This window comes from Chiloscyllium plagiosum, unplaced genomic scaffold (assembly GCF_037043375.1).
Source record: "Chiloscyllium plagiosum isolate Xiang-an unplaced genomic scaffold, Cpla_swu_hap1 HiC_scaffold_8, whole genome shotgun sequence".
Classification (NCBI taxonomy): Eukaryota; Metazoa; Chordata; class Chondrichthyes; order Orectolobiformes; family Hemiscylliidae; genus Chiloscyllium; species Chiloscyllium plagiosum.
The window spans coordinates 36,316,074-36,341,713 of record NW_028270146.1 but is presented as its reverse complement, the minus strand read 5'-3'; the positions used below and the strand labels follow the sequence as shown (position 1 = coordinate 36,341,713).

Below are 25,640 nucleotides of genomic sequence, written 5' to 3'. Positions count from 1 at the left end.
TTTTTTTCTACAGAGAGATGCATTAAACTATTCCTTATTTGCAACGGAGGCTTTACAAACAAACAATCAAAACTAAATAATACAGGGCCCTGTTGATTTCTTTAAAAAGTATAGAGAATGTTTTATTGTGGGTGTGAACATGCAGGTGTGCGCTTTGGGAAATAGATTTAGCATACTAATATAAATTTGCAATGTCAGCTTGATAATCCAACCATATATTGCAAACATGAGAGGAAACCAACTAATGTTATTAGAGGGAATAAATTATTTAAAAAGTTATCAAATACAATTAAGTATATCAATAACATTTACTTAATTAAAAATTCATCACCTTAAAACACTGTTGCATGGAGCTTATCCAAGCTGAAGACATACCCTTCCTTACCAAGAACCAAAGCACATTTTCATGACCAAACACACAGCTATCTTTCCAGGCATCCTTTTAGTCTTCCTATGCAGCACTAAACAAAGCAATTCTCTGATAGTAAAAGAACAAATAAGTTACCACTGCTGGATGGTAGCTGGCAAGCCACTGTTTTTCTCCCATCAAAATGTATGGCTGTACAAATTGAGATCGTCTGGCAATCTGAAGAGACGTGCATGATAATGAGATTTCCATGCAAGGATAGTTCTTCACAGAATTCTACGTAGATTATTTTTGAGATCAAGCAGATATCTAACTTAGCAAGTTTCTGGAGGGAAAACAGTGCTTAGCCCATTCTCTTGTGAAAAAGTTACATGCAAGAGTATGTTTCAAAAATTCAGCATGTCCTTTGGATCCCATTAGCCACGTCAGCTCCTTACAGGTTGATCGCTATGCATAAAAATGAACAACAGATGTCAATAGGCAGTTTGATCAGATGAAGGTAAAAATTATAACTTATCCAACCCTTTCCTCAGACATTAGTATTCCATATATATTTACACATAAAGATAGAAAGAAATCTCAAACAATGACTGATTACCCTTCCTTGCCCTCTCGATAAGTTTAGGAGTGCTAAATTCAACTGTAGTACTCATGCAGAAAATTCAGTACAGACCAGATACCAAACATTATCAAAAAGTGTGGTGCTGGAAAAGCACATCAGGTCAGGCAGCATCCGAGGAGCAAGAGAGTCGACATTTCAGGCATAACTTTTTGACTCTGATCTCTAGTCCTCACTTTCTTCTAGTAACAAACATTGGTCTGTCTAGTTTTAGACAAAAAACTCAATTTAGTACATCATCCAAATTAACTTTTCAATCAATCAATCTCAAACTAAAAACCTTAAAAATACAATAAGATAGTATTAAAAACTTGTTGACATCTAATAATATTGCACAATTTAGAACACAACTGCCAATGTTGTCCAGCAATATCTCTGTCAATAATTTAAGGAATATTAAGATAGATCAGGAATAAAGGAATGACTGGAGTAGGTTTAGGCCCAATCAAAGACAGTAGTGAAAAGTTGTGCATGGAGTCCAAGGAGATAGGAGAAGCACTAAATAAATATTTTTCATCGGTATTCACACTGACAACATTGTCTTTTTCCAAAGAGAATATTGAGATACAGGCTAATAGACTAGATGGGATTGAGGCTCACAAAGAAGGAAGTGTTAGCAATTCTGATAAGTTTGAAAATAGATAACTCCCCTCAGCAGGATGGGATTTATCCTATGATTCTCTGGGAAGTCAGGGAGGACATTGCAGAGCCTTTTGCTTTGATCTTTATGTCGTCATTGTCGACAGAAATAGTGCCAGATGTCAGCAGGTAAGCAGATGTTATTCCCCCTTGTTCAAGGAGAGGAGTAGAGGCAACCCTGGCAATTATAGACCAGTGAGCCTTCCTTCAGTTGTGGGTAAAGTGTTGAAAAAGGTTATAAAGAGATAGGATTCATAGTCATCTAGAAAGGAATAAAGTTGATTCGGGATAGTCAACACTGTTTTGAGAAGGGTGGGTTGTGCCTCACAGCCTTTATTGAATTCTTTGAGAAGGTGACCAAACACATGGATGAGAGTAAAGCAGTTGTTGTGTATATGGATTTCAGCAAGACATTTGATAAGGTTCCCCACAATAGGCTATTGCATAAAATGCAGAGGCATGGGATTGAAGGTGGTTTAGTGGTTTGGATCCAAAACTGGCTAGCTGAAAGAGGACAGAGGGTGATGGTTGATGGGAAATGTTCATACTGGAGTTCAGTTACTAGTGGTGTACCGCAATGATCTGTTTAAGGGCTACTGCTGTTCGTGATTTTTATCAACGACCTAGATGAAGGCGTAGAAGGATGGGTTAGTAAATTTGCAGATAACACTAAGGTCAATGGAGTTGTGGATAGTGCCAAAGGATGTTGCAGGTTACAGAGGGACATAGATAAGCTGCAGAGCTGGGCTGAGGGGTAGCAAATGGAGTTTAATGTGGAAAAATATGAGGTAATTCACTTTATTCCTGTTGCTCCTTCCAAAGCATACTGAGCTAATGGTAAGATGTTTGGTAATATAGATGGGCAGGGAGAGATTGGTGTCGATTTACATAAATCCCTCAAAGTTGTCACCCAGATTGATAGGGTTGTTAAGGTGGCATACGGTGTGTTAGCTTTTATGGGTACAGGAATTGAGTTTCAAAGCCATGAGGTCATGCTGCAGCTGTACAAAACTCTGCTGCAGCCACACTTGGAGTTTTGCGTACAGTTCTGGTCACAGCACTTTAGGGAAGGTGTGGAAGCTTTGGAAAGTGTTCCAAGGCAATTTACTAGGATGTTACCTGGTAAGGAAGGAAGGAAGGAAGGTCTATTGAGGAAAGGTTGACAGACTTGAGGCTGTTTTCATTAGAGAGAAGAAGGTTGAAAGGTGACTTAATTGAGACACAAGATAATCAGTGGGTTAAATAGGGTGGACAGTGAGAGCCTTTTTCCTCAGATGGTGATGGCTAGCACGAGGGCACATAGCTTTAAATTGAGGAGCGATAGATATAGGATAGATGTCAGAGGTAGTTTCTTTACTTAGAGAGCAGTACACATGGAACGCCCTGCCTGCAAATGTAGTAGACCCGTCAACTTTAAGCACATTTAAACAGTCATTGGATAAATATATGGCTGTAAATGAAATAGTGTAGGCTCGATGGGCTTCAGATTGTTTCGCCGACCTGTGGACCCAGAGGGCAGAAGGGCATGTATTGTGCTGTAATGTTCTTTGTTCTATAGAAAGTGAGAACAAGAATTGTTTGTGATGTGTGCCCCCACATACCCCAACAGTATACATATCCTCTGTGGATAAATGGTGGAGTGCAACTACAAACTGCGGTGCTGTTCACAAGATCTTACATTTCTGAGAGAGAAGAAATACAAGTTGCAACAAGCTAGCAACTAGCCTCTTTGTCCCAGAATCACTCCTTGAAGGACATCATAAGTAAAACATCCAAAAATTTTTTCAATGCAAGCTTTAAAACCAATGATGCCCTACATAAATCTTGAACCTGCACATGCTTTCTAGTTTAAATAATGTGACAACATTTTCCAATGTTTTTTTGATCTGTTCAAAGTTAAAGTAGCAGCAGATCAGAACTGAGCTGTTGTGAATATTTAAATTAAAGATGATGTAAATATGAACTGTGAAACTGGGAATGAAGCAACTGCTAACCTCTGGCCATGAGGCACAAGGAAGACAAATGACAATGCTTCTCGTCAGTTTGTAATAGTCTACATGGATGTTCCCTCATATTCTTAATGCATTTCAGCTAATGGTTATACAGTTTTAGGCTGTTTGTAATGAGAAAAATAAAAACAAATCCACATCAAAAATAAAATGATTAATTATGCACCTAAGGCAAGTTATGTTTAAATTATATGTAGTTTTCTCTTTGAGAAACAAAATGCTTTAAGTTTAGATAATGCTAATAGTGGCATTATACCAGGAGGTGTTACGCTCTGGTCTGACAATACCAGCAACATGAATAAATGATTCTGCAAAATGAGTTGAGGTTTGGGTGGTGGGTGATTTTGCCCCAGAAGACTGCATAACATCCAGGAAAATTATATCATTGGAACAGCCAATCGGAAAAAAGTCACCTCCGTGAGGGTCTATATATAATTGGTGAGGACAGGCTTTCTGCCTGCAAGTAGGCTCAGTAAGGAAAGAAAGTAAGTAAATAAGTGAGCTGCAGGCAAGGAGAAGTCTTCGCCAGAGCAAGGAGCTGTCTGTTGGGGAATGTAAATGCTACAAAGGGCTAGGAAAAGAAAAGCTGCAAGGGAAATGTGGGACAGAAAGTCACAAGGGGAAAGGGGAAGGCTGCAAAAGAGAGTGAACATTTTCACCATGTTAACAAAGCAAGACTCAGTAAGAGCCAGGAAAACATTAAATCACAAAGACAATGAATTGCTTGCAAATAAAGTAGAATCTCGAGCTTAAATCTTTTCAGGAGCAGAGTGTAGTGGATGCTACTGTAATCAGAGATTTGAATCTAAGATTGAGACCAGAGTTTCAATATATAAAAAAAAAGTACTAACTACCAGCTTCCAGCTAAACCTTCCAGTGACAGAAATAAATTAGGTGACCTTAATCTGTGGAAAGTGAGTTTCGGCCTTGTGTGGTTTCAGTTATTTTGTGGGAAAAAAACTTGCTACCTAAAGTTTATTGTGCTGTCTAACAAGTGAACACTTTCCTTGTTTGTCTGTGTGAGGTCATCCCTCAGATGGGGGGGGGGGGGGAAAAGAGAGAAGAGATTATTTTGTTGATGTGGGATATATTAATTATCGATCCACATTTAATGAAGGATCGATAATTAATATATCCTACATCAACAAAAATAGACAAGGTCTTGTTACTATGCGACTATCACCTAATAAACGAGTTAGTTAGTGAAGAAGAAAAAGAAGCCCCATAAAATCAAACAGCCCTCGAAAGAAAATCTTAAGAACCATCTGTTAAAAAATAAAAACTGAAAGAACTACAGATGCTGTAAGTCAGAAGCAAAAAGAAACAGAAATAGTTTTGAGGAAGAGTCACTTGAACTTAGAAAAGTACAGCACAGAACAGGCCCTTTGGCCCACGATGTTGTGCCGAGGTTTAATCCGAATGTAAAACATAGTAACTTAACCTACACACTCCTCAACTCACTGCGATCCATGTGCATGTCCAGCAGTCGCTTAAATGTCCCCAATGACTCTGCTTCCACCACCACTACAGGCAACGTATTCCATGCATTCACAGCTCTCTGCGTAAAGAACCTACCTCTGACATCTCCTTTATACCTTCCTCCTAATATCTTCAAACTATGACTCCTCGTGCCAGTCAATCCAGCCCTGGGGAAAAGTCTCTGGCTATTGACTCTATCTATGCCACTCATTATTTTTTATACCTTGATCAGGTCTCCACTCTTCCTCCTTCGCTCTTTCTCTCAAGAGAAAAGTCCAAGCTTATTCAACCTTTCTTCATAAGGAAAGTCCTCGAGTCCAGGCAGCATCCTGGTAAATTTTCTTTGCATCCGATCCAAAGTCTCTGTATCTTTCCTATAGTAGGGCGACCAGAATTGGACACAATATTCCAAGTGTGGTCTTACCAGGGACTTGTAGAGCTGCAGCAAAACCTCATGGCTCTTAAACTTGATCCCCCTGTTAATGAAAGCCAAAACACCACATGCTTTCTTAACAACCCTATCCACTTGGGTGGCAACTTAGTGGGATCTATGTACTTGCATACCCAGATCCCTCTGTTCCTCCACTTGCCAAGAATCCTGTCTTTAATCCTATATTCAGCATTCAAGTTCGACCTTTCAAAATGCATCACTTGGCATTTATCCAGGTTGAACTCCATCTGCCATTCTCAGCCCAGCTCTGCATCCTGTCTATGTTGTGCTGCAGCCTGCAGTAGCCCTCTATACTATCAACAACACCTCCAACCTTTGTGTCATCTGCAAATTACTAACCCAACCCTCAACCTCCTCATCCAAGTCATTTATAAAAACTACAAAGAGCAGAGGCCCAAGAACAGAGCCCTGCAAGACCCCACTCAACACTGACCTCCAGGCAGAATACATTCCATCTACAACCACTCACTGCCTTCTGTCAGCCAGCAAATTCCGAATCCAGACAGTCAAATCTCCCTGTATCCCATACTTCCTGACTTTATGAATGAGCCTACCATGGGAACCTTATCAAATGCCTTGCTGAAGTCATATGCACGACATCCACTGCTCAACCTTCATCAACCTGTCTTAACACCTCCTCAAAAGAACTCAATAAGATTTGTGAAGCATGACCTGCCCCTCACAAAGCCATGCTAACTGCCTTTAATCACATTATGCTTTGCCAAATAGTCATAAACCCTATCCCTCAGAATTCTTTCCAAAACTTTGCTGACCACAGACCCAAGACTGGTCTCTAATTGCCAGGAATTTCCCTATTACCCTTCTTGAAAAGAGGAACAATATTCGCCTCTTTCCAATCCTCCAATATAACTCCCATGGAGAGTGAGGCAGCAAATATCCTCGCCAGCAGCTTAGCAACCTCATGTCTCACTTCCCGGAGCATAGCCTAGGATAAATTTGGTCTGGCCCTGGAGACTTATCAATCTTAATGTTTTCCAACATTTCCAGTACATCAACTTGATCAATCTTGATCTGGGGAAGCACGTATCCCAGCTCCTCAAAGTTTTCATTTAAAACAAGTTCCCTTTCCTTGGTGAAAACCAAATCAAAAAACTCATTTAGGGCTTCCCCTGTCTGCTCAGACTCCACGCACAAGTTCCCTCCGCTATCCCTGACCAGCCCTACCTTCTCCCTGAGCATTCTCTTATTCCTCACACGTTAACCTGAAACTTTAACTCAGATTTCGCTCCATAAACCTGTTGAACTTTTCCAACAATTTCTAGTTTTGTTTCTGTTAAGCAAAAATACATATTTGCTGCCCTGGGTAGACGGCTATTACAAAAATACTCACTGCCTGCACCCAGAAAACACTTGACTTTGAATGCTTCTTAATATTTGATCCTGGAAATAGGAAAGGAGCAGTCACCTTGTTGGGTGTTTACTATAGGCCCCCCAATAGCAGCAGAGATGTGGAGAAACAGATTGGGAAACAGATTTTGGAAAGGTACAGAAGCCACAGAGTAGTAGTCATGGGCAATTTCAACTTCCCAAATATTGATTGGAAGCTCTTTAGATCAAGTAGATTGGACGGGGCGGTGTTTGTGCAGTGTGTCCAGGAAGCTTTTCTAACTCAGTATGTAGATTGTCCGACCAGAGGGGAGGCCATATTGGATTTGGTATTTGGAAACGAACCGAGACAAGTGATGGGCTTGTTAGTGGGTGAGCATTTTGGTGATGGTGACCACAATTCTGTGACTTTCACCTTGGTTATGGAGAGAGATAGGTGCGTGCAACAGGGTAGGTTTTACAATTGGGGGAAGGGTAAATACAATGCTGCAAGACAAGATCTGAGGAGCATAAGTTGGGAGCACAGGCTGTCAGGGAAGGATGTCGTGGAAATGTGGAACTTTTTCAAGATACAACGTGTCCTTGATATGTATGTCCCTGCCAGGCAGGAAAGAAATGGTTGTGTGAGGGAACCTTGGTTGACGAGGGAGGTTGAATGTCTAGTAAAGAAGAAGAAGGAGGCTTACGTAAGGTTGAGGAAACAGGGTTCAGACAGAGCATTGAAGGGATACAGGATAGCCAGGAGGGAGCTGAAGAAAGGGATTAGGAGAGCTAAAAGAGGGCATGAAAAATCTTTGGTAGGTAGGATCAAGGATAACCCCAAGGCATTTTATGCGTATGTGAGAAACATGAGAATGATGAGAATGAGGGTAGGTCCGATCAAGGACAGTAGTGGGGGACTGTGTATTGAGTCAGAAGAGATAGGAGAGGTCTTGAATGAGTACTTTTCTTCAGTATTTACAAATGAGAGGGACCGTATTGTTGAGGAGGAGAATGTGAAACAGCCTGGTAAGCTAGAGGAGATACTTGTTAGGAAGAAAGATATGTTGGACATTTTGAAAAACTTGAGGATAGACAGGTCCCCCTGGCCTGACGGGATATATCCTAGGATTACATGGGAAGCAAGAGAGGAAATTGCAGAGCCGATGGCAATGATCTTTTCGTCTTCACTGTCAACAGGGGTGGTACCAGGGGACTGGAGAGTGGCGAATGTTGTGCCCCTGTTCAAAAAAGGGAATAGGGATAACCCTGGAAATTACAGGCCAGTTAGGCTTACTTCGGTGGTAGGCAAAGTAATGGAAAGGGTACTAAGGGATAGGATTTATGAGTATCTGGAAAGACACTGCTTGATTAGGGACAGCCAGCATGGATTTGAGAGGGATAGGTCTTGCGTTACAAGTCTTATTGAATTCTTTGAGGAGGTGACCAAGCATGTGGATGAGGGTAGAGCAGTGGATGTAGTGTACATGGATTTTAGTAAGGCATTTGATAAAGTTCCCCAGGGTAGGCTTATGCGTAAAGTTAGGAGGCGTGGGATAGTGGGAAATTTGGCAGTTGGATAGAGAACTGGCTAACCGGTCGAAGTCAGAGAGAGTGGTGGTAATGGTAAATATTCAGCCTGGAGCCCAGTTACAAGTGGAGTTCCGCAGGGATCAGTTCTGGGTCCTCTGCTGTTTGTAATGTTTATTAATGACTTGGAAGAGGGAGTCGAAGGGTGGGTCAGTAAATTTGTAGACGATACGAAGATTGGTGGAGTTGTGGATAGTGAGGAGGGCTGTTGTCAGCTGCAAAGGGACTTAGATATGATGCAGAGCTGGGCTGAGGAGTGGCAGATGGAGTTCAACCCTGTCAAGTGTGAGGTTGTCCATTTTGGAAGGATAAATAAGAACGCGGAATATAGGGTTAACGGTAGGGTTCTTAGTAAGGTGGAGGAGCAGAAGGATCTTGGGGCCTACGTTCATAGCTCTTCGAAAGTTGCCACTCAGGTGGATAGAGCTTGTAAGAATGCCTATGGTGTATTAGCATTCATTAGCAGAGGGATTGAATTCAAGAGTCGTGAGGTGATGTTGCAGCTGTACAGGACCTTGGTAAGGCCACATTTGGAGTACTGTGTGCAGTTCTGGTCGCCTCACTTTAGGAAAGATGTGGAAGCTTTGGAGAGGGTGCAGAGGAGATTTACCAGGATGTTGCCTGGAATGGAGAATAGGTCGTATGAGGATAGGTTGAGAGTGCTAGGCCTTTTCTCATTGGAACGGCGAAAGATGAGGGGTGACTTGATAGAGGTTTATAAGATGATCAGGGGAATAGATAGAGTAGACAGTCAAAGACTTTTTCCCCGGGTACAACAGAGTGTTACAAGGGGACATAAATTTAAGGTGAAGGGTGGAAGGTATGGGGGGGGGGGGGGGGGGAGGATGTCAGGGGTAGGTTCTTTACCCAGAGAGTGGTGGGGGCATGGAATGCGCTGCCTGTGGGAGTGGCAGTCAGAATCATTGGTGACCTTTAAGCGACAACTGGATAGATACATGGATAGGTGCTTAAGCTAGGACAAATGTTCGGCACAACATCGTGGGCCGAAGGGCCTGTATTGTTCTATGTTCTATGGTGTGTCAGTGTGGGGGCATCCCTCAGGTTGGGGGAGAGATTTTGTGCCAAGAACCTGCACATGGAATCTTTTAACGTGGGGGGGCTGTTGTATTGCAGGTACCACTGGCTGGCCAGGAAGCTCTCCCATCTTATTACCTGCCAAAGGTGTTTTAGAAAGCTTTACAAATTGACAGTCAAACAAATCAATTAGATGCATTGTAACACACCTTCTATTACCATCATGTCCTGAGGTGGATCTTAACCATCGAGCTTCCAGCCCAAAGATTACTATTACTATTACACCATAACATTACTATTACACCATAAAAAGATCCCTTATATTTTGTAAAATCTCAGCAAGTCTGACAGCATCTGCAAAGAGAAATCAGTTAACATTTCGGGTCCGGTGACCCTTCCTTAGAGAAGTTCCGAGGGTCACTGGACCTGAAACGATATCTTAGATTTCTTTTCTGAAGTGCTGCCAGACCTGCTGAGCTTTTCCAACAACTTCTGTTTTTGCTTCTGATTTACAGCATCCTCAGTTATTTTGGTTTTTCTCCCTTATATTCCGTCTTGATATTGACTGTCACTACACCAAAGGAACAGGATAATGCCACAGAACCCAACAATTACTCTTTTTTTCTGAGATGTGGTTAACAGGAGTGAGCAGTCCACAATACCCAAAATGATGTGACTCCTAGTTCTGGCACTGGAGCAGAATTCGGACCAGGACTGGGTGCCGCAGTCCCGTGTGGGTAAAACTTGTGAACATTTCCAAAGGATTTAATGGGTAACATGGTTTTCTTTCAAACTTCAGTAAGGTTTTGATGCTCCCATTTTTTTTTAAAACATGAAACATAAAAAGGTACATTTTACATCCATCTACAATTGCCAATGTACTGAACAAAATATTCGTGTTTCTATGTATTTTACTTATAGTTACTTTTGAGAAATCGCTCTAGCTCAGTTGGCTATCTTGTTGGTTTACACTGCGGCGCGATGGCAACAGCGTGGGTTCAATTCCCATCACCGGTTTGAGATCACCATGAAGGACTCTCCTTCTCAAACTCTTCCTTCGCATGAGGTCTGGTGGCCCTCAGGTTAGATCATCACCAGTCGTTTCTCTCTCTCTCTCTGAGAGAGCAGACCCTATGGTCTCGTAAGACTATGGCGACACAACATTTGAGAATGATAAACTTGCTCTTTCAGCGGATTTACAAAAGTCCCTCGAACATTATAAGGCACCACACGCAGCTGTAGGAAATAGCACCGACTTAGGAAAGGATACCGTGCACATGAACAGTTCTGTTAAAGTGCTTTTGAAAGGAACATCTTAACACAAGAGAATATCGGCTGCTGCGCTATTCCAGGTTCGCTCATATAGAATAAGTTTATAGTTTCCACCGACTGAAACTCTGCACATTAGTTACTTACCGAACATTTAAGTAAATGCGATTTTTAAAATTAAAAAATACTTACTTTCTCACAGCTATACTTACAATCCAGCTTTTTTAAAAAAATGCCTTGCCGAGCCCAACTGTGTTGTCTGATGGTTTGAGGGATGCAAAAAGGAAACGAGCGTTTCCATTTCCAGTTAATATATAGTCGGTGGAGGTGGTGGTGTTCATGTTATTTTCCGGTAAAAAGGATTTCCACATGAATCACGCTGCAGCCAAAGGGCACACCCCCATCAGGCAAGTGCTTGCAATCACGTCCCGCTCTCCGCACAGCAGCTACAAGGAACACCACTTTGCAAATCACTCAAACGATGCGTACGTGCCTCCTCACACGGTCTGATTACAGCGAGTTCCTCAAACAAGCGGGGTGACTGCAATTACGAGATCACTAGAAATGTACACTATTTTATCTTTGCACGGCAGATTTGAACGCACTGCGGAGGTTAGGGTCACCTTTGGAAATAGCAGTGGGTCTTGGCCAACCCCTTATTTTAGGGGCACCACTCGCCGACTGCAATCCAGCTGTATTTAGACACAACATCAATGCAGTGTCTAAAATACACGTCAGTCACCGTTCAAAAAAATAATGGACAGGTTCATCCTTTTCCATATAGGGTCGAAAATGCATCCATCTCATGAAGTGGTTATATAAATTGCAAACAACCAGTCTCTTTTCCGGGAAGGGATTCTCCAATTATCAAGAAACCAAAAAGACTTTCCCTTGCCAGTCTTGAAAACCTGTCAAATGTTACACTAACTCAACAGAGACTGATTTGGGAACCTTATGTTTTGTACATACTGTGGTTGCATCTCTCAAGTGAGATATTATGAGTTATACTTGGAGATTATGGGTAACAATGCCATTAGTTAGATTCGCCTGTGTACCTTTGGGTTCAATTGTTTGTACTCTGGCGAATTGTTAAGTGGACTAGCTGACAAAAGGTGCAATCCGAGGCTTGGAACTGGACACCTAATTGTCCCTTTCTCTCATCAAATCAGGTTGATTTTTTTTTATAAGAGAAGCTGAGAAGGGAATCGGAAGTAGGACATCTATTGTCAAATCAGCCCAGAGTGTAAAAGAAGGGGAAATAAAGATTTCACTGAAAGGAAAAATATTTTTAAAATACCCTGCTAAATTCACAGTTTAATCAACAATTAAAATCTGAAGGAACAACACCTGTAATGTACTCCTAGCGATGAAGGCCAAAGAGGTTGCCAGACAGAATGTTGTACCTGAGAACAAAAGAAATAAGGATAGAAGACCATTCAGCCGCTCAAGCCTGCACCTCCATTCAATAAGATCACGGCCGATCTGTTCCAGACTTCAATTCCTCTTTTGTGCCAACTTATTATGGCCTTCAACTTCCCAATATTTAAAAAAAATTATCTACTTCCTCTAGAAATACTTCTTGTGTCTAGCTTCCACAAACTCTCTGGGATAGAGTATTCTGGGAGAAGAAATTCCTTCACATCCCAGTTTTATATTAGTGTGTCCCATTATTCTGTGTGTATGATCCCAAGTTTGAGATGCCTCCACTGGTGAAAACTACCTTGTCAAGCCACACTCATTCACTCAGAATCTTGTATGTATCAATAAGGTCATCACACATTCTTTTAAACTCTAATGAATAATTGACTCATCTGTCAACGCCTTCATCCCAGGAATCACCCCATCACTTACCATGTGACTGAAATGCTTAGAAGTTGACAAGTGCTCTACAGTTGCGGTGTTAGACAGCCCGAGTACCTGGACAAAGGAATCTTAGTCTCGCTTTGCTGTTTTAGACCTCAGACCCAAATTGCACCAATGGTAAATGTGCAGTATGAACAGACCACAAGTAACTGATAGTACATAATTGGCACATAGGTGAGTGCATAGTGAAAAAGGAACTTTTATACATTTGACAAGCTGGCTTTAAAATCCTTGGCAGTTGCGGCAAGTTATTTGGTCAGGATGTCCAATAGAAGCCCCTGCTCTTAGTGAATATGCAGAATCTTTTTTATGTTATTTAAAAATTTATTGTTGGCAACATTGAGAACACTCTGACCTGCAGTACATGTCAATTAAATTTATAAAGCCATTAAGAGTCAACTATGCTATGTGATAAAAGATAATGTCACCATAGTCTTACCAGAGCATATGGCTGCTCTCAGAGAGGTTAGGAGAGACAACTGGTGGTGGTTTAACCCGAGGGTCACCATGCCTCAGGCAAGTGGCGGGGGGAGGGGGGGGGGGGGGGGGGGGGGAAAGAGGAGAGTTCATAGTAATCTCAGTCGATGCAGTAATTGAACCAGTGTTGTTAGCATCACTCTGGATGGCAAACCAATCCCAATCATATGTAGCTGCAAACCAAGTAAGGGACAATTGTGAATCAGTTGAGTTCTATCAATCTGTAAATACATCCATGGTCCTTTGTGGGATTTTGGTGAGGCATGAACTCAGTGGACCAGGCTACCATCCATCCTGAGCGGCCTAGCTAAAAGACAGCTTGTGCTAGTGCAGCACTGCACAAAGTATCAGCCTACATTATGTACAATACTTCAGTCTTAGAAAGGGGTTTGAACCTGTTGAATATTAGGGTCCCTTAAAAATTTTCCTAGTACTTTGTGTAGCATGAGATTTCTCCAGCACTAATCAACTTTCCAAAATTGTAATATATGAAAGCAAAGGAATTATGAGAAACCGAGATCATGATGCCCATTTAATTCATCTGGTGCTAAATAGACCCTATTATTGGTGTACTGTTTTCAAAAGAAAGAAGTATTTGTTCTTAGAATAGTAAACTAACTCTCCGATGAAGGGGACAGTGATCATTCAACATATTAAGTTGTTGCCCCTTAGCCATTGGTCAAAATGGTTCAGAAAATTGGTTGACACATAGACAATATCCTCCCCTAGAAATATGATATAGCAATAAATGCAGAGGGGAGTTCTTTGGGGAGTATTTCCAGAGAATAATTTCATCGAACAGTCTTCAGCAGGCAGGCGGAAACCTGTTCAGAAGGAGGAGGGAGACCTGGGAAGAGTTCCTGAAAACCACAACTAGAGAGAACAATGTTGTCCCCCAAACCTTTAACGAGATGAAAATATTCTGCCTGATAGCCTGACTGTCCATCTCCAATTGTCATAGTTGTGTACTTTATATAATTAACTAATGTATCCTAATTAAATTGCCACTTAAGAAACTCAATAAACTATTAGAACATGGCAATAAATCATTTACTGCCTGCATTAGGTAACAGTGATCATGAACTCCTAAAATCAACAAACCCACAATTTTCAGATTCAGAAACAACCTGCAATTAAAGTTTAATTAATTCTTTGTTTAGATTTAATCCCAATCTGAGCACTTTGAAAAGGCAACGAAACAAGTGACATCGTAAGATAATCACTAAAGCAAAAGTAGAAAAGTTAAAGCATAAACCTGACGTTAGCTAATTGGTATTTTACAAGAACAATTGAACAAGAGTGAGCCTTCAGTCCCTCAAGCCTGTCCAGCTATTGAGTCAGATTGTGGCTAATTTGTACTTCAACTCCCTGCCTTGTATCCACTCCTTAAATACTTCTATCGAAAATATTTCACTTGTAGGCGTAATATTTTAACTAAGCAATTGTCCGTAGCATTTTAGGGAAGGGTAACAGATTTCTACAACTTCGTGAAAAATTGCTTCACTCCTGAATGGCCTTATTGTAATTTTAAGATTGCATCCCCTTCAGCTGGATTATTCAAGTTCACTGTATGCAACACTTCATTTCAAAAGATCGTAAATTAGATCAGCCCACCATCTGAACACTTAGTAATCAGCCAAAAGTTTATGCAACTAGGCCTCGTAATTTAACCTTGTGTAACTCTAGTAAAGGGTAGAGGGGTTGAGTTTCAGAGCCACGAGGTCATGTTGCAGCTGTACAAAACTCTGGCATGGCTGCACTTGGAGTATTGCATACAGTTCTGGTCATCACATTACAGGAAGGATGTGGAAGCATTGGAAAGGGTTCAGGCGTGATTTAATAGGATGTTGCTTGGTATGGAGTGAAGGTCTTAGGAGGAAAGACTGAGGGACTTGAGGCTATTTTCATTAGAGAGAAAAAGTTTGAGGTGATTTAATTGAACATAAAATGAGAGAGTTAAATAGGGTGGACAGTAAGAGCCTTTTTCCTCGGATGGTAGTGGCTAACAAAAAGGGACATAGCTTTAATTTGAGGGGTGATAGATATAGGACAGATGTGAAAGGTAGTTTCTTTACTCAGAGTAGTAGGGGTATGGAACACCCTACCTGCAACAGTAGTAGACTCACCAACTTTAAGGGCATTTAAATCGGCATTGGATAAACATATGGATGAAAATGGAATATAGTAGGATAGATAAGCTTCAGATTGGTTCCACAGGTCAGCGCAGCATCAAGGACCGAAGGGCCTGTAATGCGCTGTAATGCTCAATATTCTATAATATTCTCATGAGTCAAAACCTTCGGATACATTATTAAAGCAAAGATCTGTAGCATTGTGTGCTTAGCAAGAAGCAACTTTTTTAAAAATCAAAAGAAATCAAAACATGATCTGTCAAGGCAAGTTCTTGTCAGGGATCTGACTTAGGAATAACATCAGATGGGATCATAACACTGTACACTAGATTTTAAATGATTTGTGTCCAGGAAAATGTATTATCTTTTTAGTCCTTCACAGTTCCTAGTTTCTCATTATTAATTATATTTGTTAATCTTTCTCAGGTACAAAATGGATGATCTCACTTGGGCGGCACGGTGGCTCAGTGGTTAGCACTGCTACCTCACAGCACCAGGGTCCTAGGTTCAATTTCAGCCTCAGGCGGCAGTCCGTATGGAGTTTGCACGTTCTCCCCGTGTCTGTGTGGGTTTCCTCCGGGTGCTCCAGTTTCTTCCCACAGTCCAAAGATGTGTAGGTCAGGTGAATTGACCATGCTAAATTGCACATAGCGGTAGGTATATTAGTCAGAGGGAAATGGGTCTGGGTGGGTTCCTCTTCGGAGGGTCGGTGTGGACTTGTTGGGCTGAAAGGCCTGTTTCCATACTGTAAAGAATCTAATCTAAACCCCATTGCCACAGTTCTGCCCACTCTCATACCTTTGTGACTGTCAACTCCTATTTTTGTCATTTGATTTGCTTTCTAACTTTAGACTCATCTGCCAACTTTCACATACAACTTTCTATTCCTTTATCCAAGAAGGAAAATGAAGGTTGACCTCTGGAGAGGGCTCAATTCCTGAAGAAGGCTTATGCCCGAAACATCGATTCTCCTGCTCCTTGGATGCTGCCTGACCTGTTGCGACTTTCCAGCAACACATTTTCAGGTTTAGAGAGGGCAGTTGTTACATATCACCAGAGTACATTCCTTTTATCATTTGTCTCCAACCTACCAACCAATTACCAGCCATTGCCCCAAGATTATCTTCAATTCTGTGCAATATATTTTGCTTCTAATCTTGGAGGAACCTTATCAAAAAGCCTTTTCAAAGTCAATGTAGGCATTTCTCTATACTTCATGCTAGTGACCTTCTTAAAAGAAAATTAACGAGAGCAAATGATGTTTGAATAATCTAAATCCACATCTTGAAGCACTTGGACTAATACAAGTTAATAACTGGGTGATAGAAATTAAAGGAACCTATCACCATGGTTTTCACAGACTTTATATATTTTGTGAATTAAAGGCAAAATTCAAGGGCCATTTACTCTTAGGAAAGGTGACTCCTCACTGCTAAACTAATTAAATACATAGAATGAATGTCCCAAAAGTACTTTTACAGCCTTTGAAATACTCATGAAGTATAGTCACTGTTGTAATGTGGAATTGCAGCAGTGAATCTGTGCACTGCAAGCTCCCAAAAACAGCAATGTGATTATGACCAAATAATCTTTTTTGTGACATCGACATTTACCCTTCAGTCAATCAGGGAGCTAACTCCTCTGCTTTTTTCAAAATCATGTCATCGAATCTATCACACCCATCCGAGAGGACAAAGGAGACTATGGGTTAATAGTTTATCTGAAAGGCATTGAGGGTGGGTGAAAACCTGCCAAAATGTTGCTATAATCCTGAACCAATCTCATGCCTTTGACACCGAATGAATCAACCTGAATAGCAACCAGTTAACAGATCGGAGTAATGATGATCTCCACATTACCCAATAGGCCAACTGCAATGAACAGCTCAGCAATACAAATCGATCCCCCAGACACTTTTGCTGTTCCTTTAACTAATGATGAAGAACACTCAAATTAGAGAAAGGCCAGAGAAACTATCTTGGTATCCCTCGTTAAATTATATTTAAAAAAAATGTATTCATACAACATGGGTGCCACTGGCTTGGGCAACATTTATTGCATCATTCCTAGTTGCCCTGGAGAAGGACAAAAGATGGATTGTGTCATCTTGAGCTATAATACTCCCAATGGTCAAATAGTTTCCTGAAACTGGACTAAATTTTTTATTCATTGCTTATAATAAATGGAAAATTTAAAATTACCATCAAGACTTATAAATATCCACTTGATCGAGAAACCACAATGAGACTGGTGATCATGAATCTTAACTTCAGCAAAAAGGCAAGGAAGGAGAGGAATAAAAATTGGTATTAAAAAAATTGAAGACAAATCTTCTTCACCCATCTAAGTGGGTTGTGTAAAACATTGGATTATTTGTCTGTGATGGATCAAGGTTTTACATCTTGCAAAAAAAATCTTCCAGTTCAGGTCAAATATCTGAATTGTTCAGGTACTATGCACCATATAATAAGCACATTGAAGGATCACAAATATCAATTTTCAAGTTGTTTCGTGCAAACATGTGATATAATCAATAAAAGATTATCTAAAGCACTAAGCTAAATTTTAGGCTTTTGTTAAAATCATTTTTGTAATACAGGAAATGATCCAGCTATCTTGTACCCAGCATATTCTCAAAAACATGATAATGATCGGATACTTTTTGCTTTAATTATGTTAATTGTGGCTAAAATTAAATTGGTTCACGTAGCAGAGATAACCTCCTTGCTTTTCATTGGACTCCAGAGATCTTTTGCATCAGCCTGGGAGTGCAAACACGGTCATTTCCTACAGTGATACACTCTCTCAATATCATACTGGAGTGTCAGCCTCGATTTTTGCACCGAAGTCTCTTGAATGGGACTTAAACCCACAACCTTCTGACTCAAAGTTGGGATTGCCATCAACTGACTGCTTCTATTCCAACCAACAGACTGCTTCTATTCATGTTGACAATATGATCTGCAAACAATGTGAAACTATGACAACCAATTTGCACTTTGATAAACTGTAATAACACAAACAAACATTGTAAAATATCCCAGTCTTCAGATAGTTAAATTCTTCAAAACTTGCTATTTATAAAGGCATGAAAAAGGGATATTCAATTTACTGTAATAAAGGTGTTGTTTACCACTAACTCTCCATAGATGTTTGACCTTTTGTTAATGCAGTCTGAAGATCTATATTTTAATCAAAAGCAAACAAAGCAAAATCTGCAGGTCTTAAATATAAACAAACTGCCGGAGAAGTTCAAACAGAAGGCAGCAGAGATAAGCAGAGAGACAGAGTTAATGTTTCGACTCCAACATGACTTTGGAATTGTTTGTATTTTAACTTATGGTAATAAACATTTCAAATGTACATTCCAGTTAGCAACTCGATAAAATCGAAGATGGGTCTGGGCTACCATTGAATGTTTTTGGACGACAGGTTAGCATGACTAGAAAACCAAGCCGCTGAACTTTGTTACGCTATTAAAAGATATCAAGGACACTAACGGCAATTTTATTAATGAGAGTTTACTCATATCAGTTCACAGGAAACAGATCCAAAATAACTAATTCATGTCTGCAACAGCCTGTCCTTCTACCCTTGCGTCCCTAACATTGTTCCGAATGGTTCGGGGGGGGGGGGGGGTGCAAGTGATAAGAGTGTTGCTAGCGGCTTTATGGATTATAAGTAATTTATAAAGCATGGAGCATTTTCTATTTGCACAGTCTGACGTGCTATTCGTAAGAAACAATGATTCTAATGAGTCAGGTGCGGGGAATTTGACCGAATAATCTTGTATAATTTACCAGACTCATATTCTCGTTAATATGAGAATTTGAAGATTCACTTGACGATATTTGGCATATATGCCGCGTATAGGAACAAGAAACACCCAATTCCTTTACTCCGTATTCTAAATGCATTAAGTGCACAATGACAAGGACTGACCGATTGTATCATACCTCTGTTTGCCGGTGGTTGCAAATTGTTGGATCCAACGAGCTCCCCGACCTGTCCGTTCCCCGAGCTTTCTCCCGGAATGGAAGCAGCGGGGTAAGCTCCTGCCGCTGCGGGGCTCTGGCATCAGGGCGTGCACCCACTCACTCTGCTCCCATTATACGCTCTCTCCCCCAGGGACTGCTTTCGGTCTTCCGGGTTACTCACCCTCAATATTCCGTAAACAGTACCGACCACGCCAGCCCGCTCCCCATCACATCCCTCCAGCTTCCCAGCCCAAACCCCATGCAGCCCTCTATTCTTACCCCAGCCCCCTGCCCATTCCCGCTACTAACGCCAGCCACTGCTGTTCACTGCAGCCCGCAGCCCCCAGCCCCCTCCTCCTGTTGCCCTGAAGCACCGGGCACCCGCCGGGAAAAGCGACCTCCAATCAAATGAGGAAGAAAGCAGGGCAGCCCGCTTCAGCCAATCACAGCGCCGATGGGCGGTTCTGGCCCCGCCCCCGAGACTTGAATCCATCCAATTGAAAGCCCGAGAGAAAAGAGAAACAAGCTGGAAATCAGAAACAAAACCAGAAAGTTCTGAGTCCCCGGAGGGGGATCTGGCACTTCTGAAGAAGGGCTACTGCACTAGAAACATGGACTGTGCTTTCTCTCCACAGATACTGCCAGACCTGCCGAGTTTCTTCAGCAATTTCTGTTCTTGGGCCAGAGACAACAGGTCGTGAAGCAAGAGTTCTTTCCTCAAACCTCACACACATCCAGATCTGGCCACCTCCACTTCCAGACCAGGTCCCACACACACATTCAGAACTACTGCCCACCCCAAACCCACACACACATGCCCAAATCTGTCCCCTCACACACATCCAGAACTATTCCCTTCCATCACACACACACAGACCCAGACTTGTCTGCACACACATTCAGAACTACTGCCCACCCGAACCCCACACACACACATGCCCAAACCTGTCCCCTCACACACATCCAGAACTATTCCCTTCCATCACACACACACAGACCCAGACTTGTCTGCACACACATCCAGAACTACTGCCCACCCCAATCCTGCACACATACACAGACCCAGACCTGTCCCCTCACACTCATCCAGAACTACTCCCTTCCATCACAGACACACACAGACCCAGACCTTTCCCCACCCACACATCAAGAACTACGCTCCTCCATCACAGACACACACAGACCCAGACCTTTCCCCCCACACACATCCAGAATTACTCCCCTCCATCACAGACACACACAGAACCAGACCAGTCCCCACACACACAGACCCAGACCTGTCCCCACACACGCACCCAAAGTTACCCCAGCCCATACAAACACACCTAGACCTGCCTCCCTCAACCCCCACTCAAAACACACAGACCTGTCCCTAAACAAACACATCGAGACTTGCTTTCACTACCCCGCCCCGCACACACATGCAGACCTATACCCCACACAGACCCATCCACAGCTGCTTCTCACCCCACTCCATACACAAACACACTGCTCTCCTCTCTCTCCCACTGTTAGCCAGGTTAACAATGATCCCCAGCGGCAGGTTCACCCCTCCTCCAGCATGTCCTTGTTGGTGCCTGGACTCCATGCAGCAGCTAGTCCTGGCACCTTCCCCTGCCATCGCAGGAATTGTAAAACTTGCGCCCACACCTCCTCCCTCACCTCCATCCAAGGCCCTAAAGGAGCCTTCCACATCCATCAAAGTTTTACCTGCACATCCACTAATATCATTTATTGTATCCGTTGCTCCTGATGCGGTCTCCTCTACATTTGGAGACTGGACGCCTCCTAGCAGAGCGCTTTAGGGAACATCTCCGGGACACCCGTACCAATCAACCACACTGCCCTGTTGCCCAACATTTCAACTGCCCCTCCCACTCTGCCGAGGACATGGAGGTCCTGGGCCTCCTTCACCGCCGCTCCCTCACCACCCGACGCCTGGAGGAAGAACGCCTCATCTTCTGCCTCAGAACACTTCAACCCCAGGTCATCAATGTGGACTTCAACAGTTTCCTCATTTCCCCTTCCCTCACCTCACTCTAGTTCCAAACTTCCAGCTCAGCACTGTCCCCATGACTTGTCCGACCTGCCTATCTTCTTTTCCACCTATCCACTCCACCCCCCCTCCCTGACCTATCACGTTCATCCCCTCCCCCACTCACCTATTGTACTCTATGCTACTTTCTCCCCACCCTCCTCTAGCTTATCTCTCCACCCTTCAGGCTGTCTGCCTTTATTCCTGATGAAGGGCTTTTGCCCGAAACGTCGATTTTACTGCTCCTCTGATGCTGCCTGAACTGCTGTGCTCTTCCAGCACCACTAATCCAGAATCTGATTTCCAGCATCTGCAGTCATTGTTTTTACGTACCGAACCGGGTACGTGTTCCACCGCGTTCATCCATCCACCGCCAGCATTACTCTGGTTCCGCTCTGAAATCATTGCCCACCCCCACCCACCAACCACTCAAACAGCTGCCCGGCATGAATCTTCAAGACCGCATACAGTCTTCATTGGCCTTCCAAACTCTTACCCAGCGCAAGGTCATTTTAGAAAATATGTTTACAGGATGTTGGACAGTTCATTGGCCACCCCTAACATCAATTCCTTGAAAAGGTGGTTAGTCACCACTACCCTAAATGCAAATAAGGGATTCTGGCCATTTCGAACAGACATGGGGAAAAATGTGTGGTCTCTTTAATTAGAAATCCTACCTTTAATGGAAAAGGCACAATCATTGTCCCTACCTAACTGAGCCCAGGGATTCGATTAGAGTGGTGCTGGAAAAGCACAGCAGGTCAGGCAGCATCAGAGGAGCAGGAAAATCTCCTGGTTTTTACCAGGGATTGGATGTCAATCACAGAGTCATAGGAATGTACAGCACGGAAACAGACCCTTCGGTCTAACCCGTCCATGCCCACCAATTTTCCTAAATGAATCTAGTCCCATTTGCCAGCACTTGGCCCATATCCATCTAAACCTTTCCTTCATATACCCATCCAGATGTCTTTTAAATGTTGTAATTTGTACCAGCCTCCACTACTTCCTCTGGCATTCCACACACACACACCCTTTGTGTGAAAAAATTGTCCCTTGGTCCCTTTTAAATCTTTCCCCTCTCACCTAAGCCTAAGCCCTCTAGTTCTGGACTCCCCAATCCAGGGGAAAGACCTTGTCTGTTTACCATATCAATGCCCCTCAAGATTTCATAAACCTCTACAAGGTCACCCTCAGCTTCCGACAGTTCCAGGGAAAACAGCCCCAGCCTATTCTGCCTCTCACTGCAGCTCAAGCCCTCCCACCCTGGCAATGTCCTTGTAAATCTTTTCTGAAGCTTCCCAATATCCTTCCTATAGGAGGGGCTTGCTCTGTGAAGAGCATAGTTTCCCAAAGTGAGTTCTTATTTGGTGGGAGGGGATCATGAATTCAGAGGCACTATTGGCAGCCATTCAGCTGCAAGTAACAGTTGTCTGCTCTTAGTCCCTCTACACCACTCATGCAGTTGTCACTGAAAATTTTCCATAATTTTCAAGGCGCAAGATTTGGATCACAGTGGAAAGAAGTTTGGAAACCACCAGAGTTGAGAGTCAGATATCAAAAAAGATCTTGCTGTTGTGCCAGGAGCAAAGCTTGTGGATTCCACTGCATGTCTGTGTTTATTGGTCAAGGAGCTTTGGGTTACTAATCCATATCACTGTGCTACCATACCTCGACATTCAGTAATGTGAACTATCTGTTTTTTATTAAATCCCATGTTCTCACCACCTCATCTCTAAAAACATTGAAGACAATATTCTTGCCTGTGCCAAATTCCCAATACATTCACTCAACCCTTCTTTATAACTTGTTTGAATCATATATTCCAGTTCATGTCCTTTGATCTTCCAGCTCTGGTCTTCTTTGTAAGTCTCATTGACAGTCTTGCATCAATTAACCTTTATTTGGTTATCCATATAGAGTCATAGAGATGTACAGCATGGAAACAGACCCTTCTGTCCAACCCGTCCATGCCGACCAGATATCCCAACCCAATCTAGTCCCACCTGCCAGCACCCGGCCCATATCCCTCCAAACCCTTCCTATTCATATACCCATCCAAATGTCTCTTAAGTGTTGCAATTGTACCAGCCTCCACCACATCCTCTGGCAGCTCATTCCATACACGTGCCACCCTCTGCGTGAAAAAGTTGCCCCTTAGGTCCCTTTTATATCTTTCCCCTCTCACTCTAAACCTATGCCCTCTAGATTAGATTACATTACAGTGTGGAAACAGGCCCTTCGGCCCAACAAGTCCACACCGACCCACAACCCACCCATACCCCTACATTTACCCCTTACCTAACACTACGGGCAATTTAGCATGGCCAATTCACCTGACCTGCACATCTTTGGACTGTGGGAGGAAACCGGAGCACCCGGAAGAAACCCACGTAGACACGGGGAGAATGTGCAAACTCCACACAGTCAGTCGCCTGAGCCGGGAATTGAACCCGGGTCTCTGGCACTGAGAGGCAGCAGTGCTAACCACTGTGCCACCGTGCCGCCCACAAAAGTTCTGGAATCCCCAACCCCAGGGAAAAGACTTTGCCTATTTATCCAATCCATGCCCCTCATAATTTTGTAAACCTCTATAAGGTCACCCCTCAGCCTCCGACACTCCAGGGAAAACAGCCCCAGCCTGTTCAGCCTCTCCCTATAGTTCAAATCCTCTAACCCTGGCAACATCCTTGTAAATCTTTTCTGAACTCTTTCAAGTTTCACAACATCTTTTTGATAGGAAGGAGACCAGAATTGCAACAGCAGTCTAACCAATGTCCCGTACAGCCGCAACATGACCTCCCAACTCCTGTACTCAATACTCTGACCAATAAAGGAAAGCATACCAAATGCCTTCTTCAGTATCCTATCTACCTGCGACTCCACTTTCAAGGAGCTTTGAACCTGCACTCCAAGGTCTCTTTGTTCAGCAACACTCTCTAGGACCTTACCATTAAGTGTATAAGTCCTGCTAAGATTTGCTTTCCCAAAATTCAGCACCTCACATTTATCTGAATTAAACTCTATCTGCCACTTCTCAGCCCATTGGCCCATCTGATCAAGATCTTATTGTAATCTGAGATAACCTTCTTCGTTGTCTACTACACCTTCAATTTTGGTGTCATCTGCAAAGTTACTAACTCTACCTCTTATGCTTGCATCCAAATCATTTATGTAAATGACAAAAAGTAGGGGATCCAGCACCGATCCTTGTGGCACTCGTCTAGATCTCCCTCCCTAAAGCTCTCAGCCTTACATCTTTACTATTAAGTGCTTAATATTTTTTCCAAATCTCTTCTCTTAATTTGTGTTTATATTCTTGTGTTATCCCCTGAATATTTAGCAACCCTGGGTAGTTGATTATATTAAGGATCCAATATAAATGCAATTTTCTTTTATTCACTCGTGGGACGTGGAGGTTATTGCCTGTCTCTAGTTGCTCTTGAGAAGGTGATGGTGAGCACTTTCTTGAATTGCTGCAATCCACATGCTGCATGTTGACACACAATGTCCTTAGGGAAGGAATTCTTTCTAAAAAAGAAAATGCATTTATGTATTGTATTTTTGAGTAATTATTTTCCTTCCATCCTGAAGGCACTGATTTATGTAAGCTTTGACAGATGCTGGTTTTGACAACTTACATTCACTCATTGTCCTGAATTCCTGGATAGTGTTGAATCGTGGAACTGCGAGCTGATTTCACTTCGACGGTTTGGATTGCTGTGGCCACTCACCTCTGCTGCTTGCTGGAGATCTGGATTTAAGGCATTTTGAAAATTCCAATATTGGTTGATTGTATTTCTGCTGCAAACTTCAAACAGCATGGAGAAATGAATTTAGATTAGATCTTTTCTGAAGCTTCCCAACCTCCTGCCTGTAGGAGGGGCTTGCTCTGTGAAGAGCATGGTTTCCCAAACTGAGTTCTTATTTTGTGGGAGGGGATCATGAATTCAGAGGCACTATTGGCAGCAATTCAGCTGCAAGCCAATGCCTGTTCTCTGCAACATATTTGTTGCTATATTGCTTCTAAAATTCAATGAGAGTGAGATCTGTTACCCAGAGCAGTGGGGACAAATGCATCCAATGACAGTTCTGTTCTCCTGAGATAGTTTGACAAGTTAGGGTCCAAACTGAATCACAGAACTTTGCTGGATTGTTGCTTGAGGCATTGCCAGTTAGTATGTGGGTCAACTAGGTTAGAGAATTAACATAGAATATCACAGTGCAGCGCAGGCCCTTCAGCCCACAATGTTGCACTGACCTGTGGAACCAATCTGAAGCCAATCTATCCTACACTATTCCATTTTCATCCATATTTTATCCAATGACCATTTAAATGCCCTTAAAGTTGGTGGGTCTCTACCATTGCAGG

General features: G+C 42.6%; 1 protein-coding gene across 15 annotated transcripts in view; it reads right to left on the bottom strand.

Moving 5' to 3' along the window:
* LOC148149377 (uncharacterized) overlaps positions 1–19,506 on the bottom strand; it is a 55,266-nt gene extending 35,760 nt beyond the window's left edge. For 8 of the 15 annotated variants that reach the window (XR_015757863.1, XR_015757862.1, XR_015757861.1 and 5 more), the window contains exon 1: positions 19,213–19,506. Coding sequence is in view for 2 of the 15 variants with exons in the window: in XM_087989704.1 (XP_087845830.1) it covers positions 19,057–19,173 (117 nt within the window). In the remaining 13 variants the exon portion in view is untranslated. The other 7 variants (XR_015757866.1, XR_015757868.1, XR_015757870.1 and 4 more) reach the window with 6 other exon arrangements.
* Positions 19,507–25,640: the final 6,134 nt, after the last annotated feature.